The following is a 10,000-nucleotide window of genomic DNA, read 5'->3' on the forward strand; positions in this document are numbered from 1 at the left end:
AAGTTTCCTGACCAAAGTGAATAACAAATGTATTTTAATGAATGGCAGAGTTGTTTTGCTGTTTGGTTGTTTGGCTGTTTTGCTTGTCTCTCAAAGGTCAAGTGGGAACCAAAACACATCATCGTGTTGGGTATAAGAATAGCCAACTTCAACACAACATAATAACATATACCGATACGGATCAATGCTTCGGCCTACCCACGTAAGTTAAGGAAAAGAGGACCGGAGTGACTAAACCACATAGTCTGACTTAAAAGTTAGGGTAAACATGATTTAATGTAATATTCAATGCATATTTCTTGGAAGTATATAGAGTCTACATCTAACAACGTTTGCACAATATTGAACTTCGTTTTTTTTTTAATCAGGTAAGTCTTCATTATTTTGACAAATTCAGTATCCTTTACATTCTTTACTGTAATATTATTATTGTAAATATCCGCGAGAAATCCTGCCAACTACTATAAAGATAGTATTGGTCAACGCTGAAACTGATATTTATCTAGAATAAAAATAAACTTGAAATTAAATATCTTAATTTCTAGTAATGTTTTATAAGATATCATTATTATTTAAGCTTTATTCCTTCTTCGATAACTTATTATACAACAATAAATTCAGTGGATAAGAGTGTCCACATTGCTTCCACTTCGTGTTTTGTTCACGGGTGGATGATTTTCGCCATAATATTATTATGCTCTTTCATCTCAGCTGTGTCACAAATATCAACATAAAATTTACGTAAACTTTAATATCTATTTTTATTCCATACATTAAAATGCAGCTTTATATTTTGAATATGCATACTATTGAGCAATTTATTTTTAAAACTGTCTAATTTTACAATTACGTTGTTTAAACGATTTGTAAAAGGTGTAAATGTTATTTTTATGACATTATATAAAGATTTTGAACTTTGAACTTTGAATAAAGCAGGGAAGATAATGATATTAAGTATATTATATAATTTGTTGTTTTGACGACGTCTAGTTACAATCTAATGAATTGTTTAGGGGGTTTGTTTTGTTGGGGGTTTTTTAAGGGGCGGGGGGGGGGGGTGGTAGGAGTTGTTTGTTTTGTTTTTATTTTTAATTTCTTCCTTTTTTTAAAATTTAGATAACAACTCTACATTATCAGAAAGAAACATTCAAATATCTACGCTAGTACTCCAGGCAAATCTCGTCAATCGGGTTTGAATTTGGAAAGAGCTAGTAGGGGAAAATACATTTCAATTCAAAATGATCTTAATTAAATAATTCAAAGGCTTTTTTATGTTAAAGAAACAAAACTCACTTCCCCTATAAGGCATTCGTTTAACTCGCATTTTAAAATATGAAATTTAAAATTTAAATGTAAGCATTAGATTAGCCTCGACAAAATTAACGTTTTGTAGCAATTGATCATATTTACAGTGTAGATAAGTTAGGCACTAGGCAGCTTTCGATAAATTCATGTCATTTATTTTCGTGACCAATGACTATGACCAAAACTTGGTTCTCTCTCAATACGAAACATAATGCAGTGCTATTTTCTCTTCTTCAGTTTACTTACTGTTCCCACTGACATATGTATAGTTACTAAAATATGAAACTTGGCGATATTTTTCATCAGTTGTGATAAAGAATAAAGATTATTTCATACGTTACAACCAACTCTAAGTTCCCATTCCTTATCCTTTTAACTCTAAATTCACTTTCAGACGTCCGATTCATCTCAACATAATACCGTTTTTTTAACGGTGGGTCACATTTCTTTCCCATGAATCTTCCGGTTGCTTCAATTTTTAAGTTTTAAAATTCCTCATTTGAAAAAAAAATCAGTTTTAACGAAAATTTCAAATTTTAGGGGTTTTCGGGTTTTATGATATGCAACCAGGCTTCTGACCTGTAGGTTTCTTGTTCTATCCCCGCTTTTGGTGACACAACGTCTCTCCTTGGAAAAGGGTCATCACTCACATTGTCTCGACGTACTAAGGTGTAAAATAACTACCGATAACAGTGTTGTCTTTCAGAAGTCGCCTCGGCCTATCTGTTTAGTTTTGCTGTTAGCTAGGATCCCTGCACGTATTTTGAATCCGTTATGTGGATATCGCCCTGTATAACATCTCAAGATTCAAGATTGGATAGTTGTTGCAAAGTATATATAATATGTTTTAAACGAGAAAAAAATATAGTTATAGTTTCCGATGTATTTACGACATTGAACAAAATCTGCTATAGTTCAAAGATGTGCTTTAAAGATTGTTATGAAGAAGGGTTGATATTTGATCAAAAATGGAGAACTCGCTCTTTATGGATATAGATCGCTAATTGCAGCTCAGGCTTTAAAAAAAACATGTGGTCTCTCTAGAAACAATTGGCTGTCTTGTCATATTAATGTCCACCTGTTCTTCTTCTTCTTCTTCAAGTATCAAGTCCGTGCCAGACATTGGTGATCATGGTACGCCATTCATCTCTCTGACCTTCTCTATGGATGAAGATTACTCACAGGCGGTCATTGCACAAAAGACCACCATGCTACAATGCAAAATGGAGTATACTCTCATGTGTGCATCCTTGTCTTTTCGTGCTTAACCCTCTCCTTACCGCCTATAGGAAAATCGTCACATTCGTTACGATACAACAAACATTTTTATTATTCAAATATCTTTTGTTCATCATAAAATTTAAAGAAAATGAACAATGTGTTGTAGAGCATGTTTTCCTAAATAAATCATGGATCACAAGAACGTTACTACTCTTGTGTTTGAGTGATAAAAAATATATTTTCATGATAGTTTGATTTGAAGTTTTGGGGAAAATAATTAAAATGATAATTTATTATTTGGTACTGTGTGGAAATGTTTACAGCAGTAAGGGCAACGCGTACCCTTCTAGTGGATAGGAACATTAATTAGACTTAACTATCAGCTGAATTATGTGCTATAATGACATCCCGTCTCCAGGGAACGATTCCCAGTTGACACAAGCTGATTTTTTTTTTTCTGGGGGGCGGGGTCTCATCAGTCTTGTTGAGAGAAGTAACGGGTGTGACTCAGCAGCCCGATCTTTGCATGACAGTCTTTACCGCAGTTGCCGCACACATAGTTTGACTGTACGTTTTGTGCTTAGTTCTGCTGCCTCTCCTTCCTCCTTGATTTCCTCTCCTCAAACTTCTTTTTTTCCCCTCTCCTCACCTCTTTTGACTCTCTCCCTCACCGCAAATCTCCAACCACTGCGGTCACCAGCAAGCGATTCCCATGTTTTTGAGCTGATGCCTGTCAATTTCATATCTCGCTTGTAGACATCATAGACACGCAGAGCTGGACGGCTGGTTGGTCGACGTGCAGAAGCTAGTTCACCATTCATGTCTTTGGATTTGCGCCCATCGTCCATCCTGTTTACGTGATCAAGCTATCGCAAACGTCGCTGGCAGAGCATGATTTGCATGCTGAGGGAGTTCGCTCTTTCTAGCATTGCCGTGTTGGTGAATCTGGCCTGCCGCTTGATGCTGATAATTCGTCGTAGACAGCGAATGTTCCAGGCAGTTTTCCTGTCTGGCACAATATGTTGTCCCTACGTTGGCCACACAGTAGGCTACTGGGTACGCACGCCTGGTAGACTTTGAGTTTGGTGTTCAAAGTCAGTTGCTTATTGGTCCACACTCTCTTGCTCAGTTTTGCCATGACAGCAGCATCTTTGGCGATGCGCTTGTCTAATTCTGCATCAAGTGAGAGGTTTCTGGTGATGGTTGTGCCCAGGTATGAAGCGATCAGTGACTTATAGCTCCCCGTGGTCAATACGAATTGCTGGTATAGAGAAGACATCCTGACCCATGACGCTAGTTTTCTGGATGTTGATCGCCAGCCCGAATTCCCTGTATTCATGGGAAAACCTGTCCATCAGCCGCCGAAGGTCTTCCTCGGTGTGCTAGCACAGAGCTGTGTCATCTGCAAATAGCATTTCCCTTATGAAGACTATGCGGACCTTGTTCTTTGGTCTCAGATGTGCCAGATTGAACACTTTCCCGTCATTTCTGGTGTGCAAGTGGATCCCTTCTGTAGACTGTTCCAATGCCAATAGATAAATAAATAAATAATAGTCGTTATCAACACGGGCTTCACGTCGAGTTATTTCACGGTTTAACCATTATCAGCAAAACATGCTTTATAATCCTTTAACATCTCTTCGCATAACGCATGTTATTGCCCGTAAAAATGCTTTCGAAATGAAAAAGTCCATTGTCACAGTGACCTTCACCTCCCGCTGATTTGAACACCAATCCTTGGAGATAAGACGTTTCCGCCAACATCAAACGTTTTATATGCTTGCCATACTCCGACAAAACATATCTGTAACCCAACGCATCAAAATGATATTATAAAGATGTGGTTTAGAAGCCAAAATAAACATATTTATTAGTCTAAAATATGTGACTTGGGTTAATTTTATTTTTTAAAGTTTAGATTTTAAGTTTAATGAATATAATGTCTTAAACCGATAAAAACTAAAAGTTCACATTCCTAGCCATTTCAAATTTAAAACCACCTCTGGTATTCTGTTTACAGTAAAAATAAATATAGCCAGAAAACTTTTACTTTGAAGATCCATCAATTAGAATTACCTTCAACTTGACAAAAATGTTTTAATCATTTCATGAGAATGCCTTATTTTTTGAAGTTCGCATAGGGGCCTTTGTTATTTTATAAGTTGGGGTCAATATCATTTGATTGATATTTGAAGGAAAATGTTTTAGGTAAAATGAAAAAAAATGTGTTTTGTTCACGATATAGTAATCAATAGATGTTGTGGAGATTAATGCGTCTCTTTCTTTTCGTTTTACTTTGACTTTGGCTCTAAATAGACCATTCAACGTTTAACAGTCACACGGAAGACATATAAATTTTAATTTAAATGAACTTTTGATCAACTTCGACAATTATGATTTGACGCAAAAAGGGTGAATAAAAATTGGGCGGGCAATATTTTCAGGACTAAATATAACTGGCTATAAACATTTTATGATATTTTCATTGCTTCTTAACTTGTTACTAAAGGGCATAAAAATTATTTCTTTTGTTTTCTTTTTTTTTAAGTTGCTCTTAAAATGGTGAATGGTAAAATATTGTCACATATTTATATATGGTATACCCAGTGGCGTGGCTATATTGGTTGATTTGGTGCCTGGCACCGCATCCATCTTTTAAGAATGGATTACAGAATTTTAAAAGAATAAATTAAAACTGAGAAATGAAATATACCGCCTCTTATTTATAATTTGAGTAAGTCTTTTCTTTAAGTTTTTTTTTCTCTTTCTTTTGTATTTACAACTATAGCATATGTAGGTCATTTTCTTCTGATTCTGGCACCACCTTATACTGTAAGCATGCCACGCCACTGGGTATACCATTGGTCTAACCTAACCAATCGTTACAATGATAATACGATTTTGAGTTCGTGGTTGAAGATTGTTTATTAATTTTTCTTTCTTTTTTGGTCAAAACCTCGCTAGATCTTGAGTAATCTAAAACATGTTTTATTGGGCTTGATTTATGAAGTAGTTAATGGAAACAACAAAAGTATATATTGCATTGCAGAGTATAATATAAAGCAAGAGGGTGGAAATGAAATTATATCCTGAGCTAAAAGTAAGTTTTCCTTCTTCAAAAATGTCCGCGTCGACTTTTTACCCATTACTCGTGCATCGTTGACGGCTAAATGTTTTAGATACAAATGAAAGTTTAGGGATAAATTAAATTAAATTGAGCATTATATAGAGCAATATCCACTAAATGTGCTCAAAGCGCTTTATAAACATTTAACATTTAGGACCGGACATGACGCTTGTTAGGCGATATTACAATTTTCCGGACAAAGACAACGCTGTTAACGGCCAGGTGCTCATTTTACACCTGAGTACGGTGAGAGAATCTAAGTAAAGAGTCTTTTCCTAGGACTCAACTATGCGCTGAGCGCAAGGCTCGAACCCAGGACCTTCCGATCCGAAAGCGAGTGTCATACCACTAGACCACATAACCGCAATGGGGATGAATGACAAATAACTACCAAAGAATCAAAAATCATCTCTATATAAAATAAGGAAATCCAAACTCCCTCTATTGATTGTGACCAAGCCAGTAATGACATAAAACAGCAATAAAAACGAGAGTGTAACAAGGTAAGGTATGTTTGAGTGATTTGTGTCACGTTACCGTTAAAGCGCTTTGAGTCTTGTTAAGATACGAGGTAAGGCGCTATATAAAGACCATATCTTATTATTATCTCAATAATTCTGAAGCATCGAGAATCATTTATTGATGTCAAAATAAAGCCTGAGCGATACATAACACATCTCATGCCACAATCATCTCTATTATAAATAAGGAAATACGACTTCCCCACAATTAATTAATAGTAACCAAACCAGTAATGATATAAGAACAGGTAGTAACAAAATAAAAAAAATAAGGAGTAACAATGTAACGTCTCAATAATTCTGACGGATCAAGAATCATTTATTACTGATGTAAAAATAAAGTCTGAGCGATGCACGAGACATCTCATACCACAAGCATCCTCAGGCGTAGGTGGGAACTTTGTGCCCTAATCGTGATCAGCGGGTGTTGGAGCGACTTCCTTGTTCCACGGAAATCACGCTGGGTTTTTATACCAGCAAAAGCTCTTACCGACTCACTGAAACATGGCGATTAAATTTTATTGCATCCGCGTTGTTCCTATTTATAACAAATTTATAATCAACAAATTAAACGTGACCCACCGCGTCAAACTGGTATTATACCGAGGTAGTTTGGATTCTATAAATTGCTTTTATATCAAAATTATGAGTCTAGGGTTAAGACGCGATGTTTCATTTAGGAGAATCGGTGTATTTTCTCAAAATGACCAAAACTAAAATGTGACATTCCTGGATATTTTAACTTAAAATTATCATTTTAGACATTTGATTTATTCTTACGCGATACTGTTTTGCAGAGGATGGGTCACAAATGTTCCTGTCGTGCCAACTTCATAATGTAGTAGTATACAAACTATTCTAATTTTAAGTGGAATGTGTATATTTAAATACATTTTAAATATCGCTATAAAAAAATCAAAAATACATTTATAGTCAGAAAATCGTGATTATTAAAGACAGAAATTACATAAAAATGATACCCACGGATTGTTTGTTATAAATGCATGGGAAGCAAAATAGAAATAGCATAGTCTACCCTTATAGAACGAATCGTGACCATTGTTTAATGGTAAGTAAACGTCTTTAAATTTATGTCAACAGTTTTTATTCTAACATAATTATTTCAGTTTAGTATGGGAGCCTCAAATATTAGGCATGGGTAGGTATATAAACGGGGTATACCATCTTCTATCCCATTCCTTATAATACTCGTAGTATTTTTTTGAAGTAAACTGGTCCGGTTATAGTGTCTCTGAGGCTATGTGATGTAGCAGATCCAGTTATATATTATTATATATGATAGTAATAATATAAAGGACGATTCAATATTCTACTATATGTCAGTGTTGAAAAACACGGTGATTGTTATGGACCTGTGAACTTAGTCTAATATATCATTTAAATTTATAATTCTTGTGGACGGTGAGATTTTGCATTGGACATATTATTATATTATGTTAGATTTGTCAGTGTTAGTTGTTTGTGACACAAACATGTGTAGATGTATGCCTCGGTCTATCTGGGGAAAAGAATATTATTGTATTTTGTTTTTCTAACAAAGCAAATGGACTAGTATAAGTATAGACCCGGTCTAATTCAAACATTTGATAATCTAACTTATGTTATTTTTTTGTTATTGTTTTTTGTTTTGTTTTTTTTTTTTAATATAGATATATGACATACGTTACCAGCCATGTCAATGTGTTATTATGTCGAAATGAGCCATTTGTAGAAAATTTAACGTAACAATTAATAAAGCTAAAGTGATCAGATTTAGGAAATAAAGTTTATTAAAGTCTACAAAACACAACTCACACCCTTCAATAAAGGCATGTATTTTATACCAATGTGATCCATATATTTTAATGTTAACACTTTGATTTTAAGTACCAGGTTCACAGCAACATGGTATCGAATAAAGCAATTGGTTACATGTTTTAAAAACAGATGATAGAAGTTTATCAACTCTGTAAACATCATTATGATTCATCATTATCATTATTATAAAGACCAAAACGTTAATCTACTTTTCAAAGTCTAGCCACACTATCATTGTAACAAAATGATTCAGCGTAGGCGGCAGTCCATGACGGGATGTATGTCGTGTCGTCGTAGTATTGGTTGTTGTTGCTGTTGTTGTTGTTGTTGGTGGTGGTGGTGGTGGTGGTGGTGGTGGTGGTGGTGGTGGTGTTGTTGTTGTTGCAATCCCTTCGTAATGAAAATAAGATGCCACCACTCTGAAACCAGATGATCAATAACACTAGGTATGCATCCAGTCCTCCGGAAGATCGGTTTTACACTCCAATGAGATTGGAACCAGTTTTTTGATATCACACTTTTGAGTGACACAGACAAAGAAATTTTATCCCCCCCCCCCCCCCATTATAATGGACCACTCATTATCACGACATCCTGCACACTAATTGATGGATACCATAATAATACGGATTAAACAAAACTTTATTTTTACTCAAAAGTAGCCACAAAAAGAATCCGTTCTTTAGGTTTGACACGACTCATGAATATTAATGACTTCCATATTGAAAGTTAAGAAATTCATTATTATGATTATGATGTATGTTTTCTTATTTTCTTTACTCCAGCCATTCGTTATTGGACAACTGCTGACCCAATCATGAGAGTCTTGTCGGTATTGTGTGCCTTGTTCCTCTGCCTGCTTGCCAGTGTGAGGTCTTTCGTCGTGTTCTCTGTTGGGACGTGTCCCGATATCCCAGTCCAACAAAATTTCAACATCACTGCAGTAAGATGTTTTCGAATATATTATTTCATTCAACACTAAAATGATAAAACAAATTTGGGACTTAGATACATGTATCGCTTTTTGGCAAAGTTATCAATGTCTAAAATATAATTTAATTGACCTGTACGTGTGTATTCGAAAAAAATATTATTTCTATATAAGAAATCCTTGGGTTTTCTTCATATCTTTATTTGATCTAATCCACATTATTGAGATTTATTTATTATTTATTCATCTATCACCGCCATAATGCATTGGTCTGCAAAGTGGACATCTCAAGAACAAAATGTCCTTTAACGGTGTTTCAGTTGATTGGCGGAAGTAGAAGTATAGCATTGTAGAGGTCATAGCATTCTTTAACTCGTTGACATTCTGATAAATAAACTGACCGAGCATACTCAAAATTCTTGTTAGTTTTAATCTTATTTGGTTGTAAAGTATACGTTGGTGATCATTCCGGATAGTCAATACATGTTTAAATCTTAAATTACAATATTAAAATAGCGCTTGGATAAAGACGTTGCATTCCAATTAAGAAAATTCTTTTGTTACATATCCACAGTAGAGTAGAAAACGGTAAGGGCTGCCTGAAGCCGGTGATCGTAAAGTACTAACGAAAGAGTGAAAATGGAAAGGCTTCGTATGGGAACATTTGCATTGAACATATAGATTATGTTCGATGTGTTAATTGTCTGTGGCACAAACATGTGTAGATGTATGCCTCGGTCTATTTGGGGAAAAGAATATTATTGTATAGTTTTGTTTACTAACAAAGCATTGTCTGTTTTGTTCCCATACGAAGCCTTTGCATATCCACAGGAGATAAGTTGATAAAAAGATTAAGGTCTCAATCGATTAAGATTTAGAAATGTCAATAATATAACATATTGATTCATTATTGTTTTCAAGTGGTTACGGACAATGTCATTTCCATTTCAGTATCAAGGGTCTTGGTACAGCTATGAGAATTTTGATGCTCCATATCAGTTTGGCATGTCCTGTGTGACGGCCACGTACAAGCTATGGCCCGATTATCGTATTCAGGTCACCAATACTGGCTACAGG

The 10,000-nt window shown here is 35.1% G+C and overlaps 1 protein-coding gene across 1 annotated transcript in view; it reads left to right on the forward strand.

Annotated features, from left to right (window-relative positions):
- Positions 1-178: 178 nt before the first annotated feature.
- LOC144969462 (apolipoprotein D-like) overlaps positions 179-10,000 on the forward strand; it is a 14,029-nt gene continuing 4,207 nt past the window's right edge. The window contains exons 1-3 of the mRNA XM_078908583.1: positions 179-368; positions 8,778-8,935; positions 9,875-10,000. The exon at positions 9,875-10,000 is cut by the window's right edge and continues 11 nt beyond it. Of these exons, the coding sequence (XP_078764709.1) occupies positions 8,810-8,935; positions 9,875-10,000 (252 nt within the window). The 5' untranslated portion in view covers positions 179-368; positions 8,778-8,809. The remainder of the gene's footprint in view (positions 369-8,777; positions 8,936-9,874) is intronic.

Source organism: Berghia stephanieae, chromosome 3 (genome assembly GCF_034508935.2).
Source record: "Berghia stephanieae isolate SIO BIC M18660-M18661 chromosome 3, UCSD_Bste_1.3, whole genome shotgun sequence".
NCBI classification, from domain to species: Eukaryota; Metazoa; Mollusca; class Gastropoda; order Nudibranchia; family Aeolidiidae; genus Berghia; species Berghia stephanieae.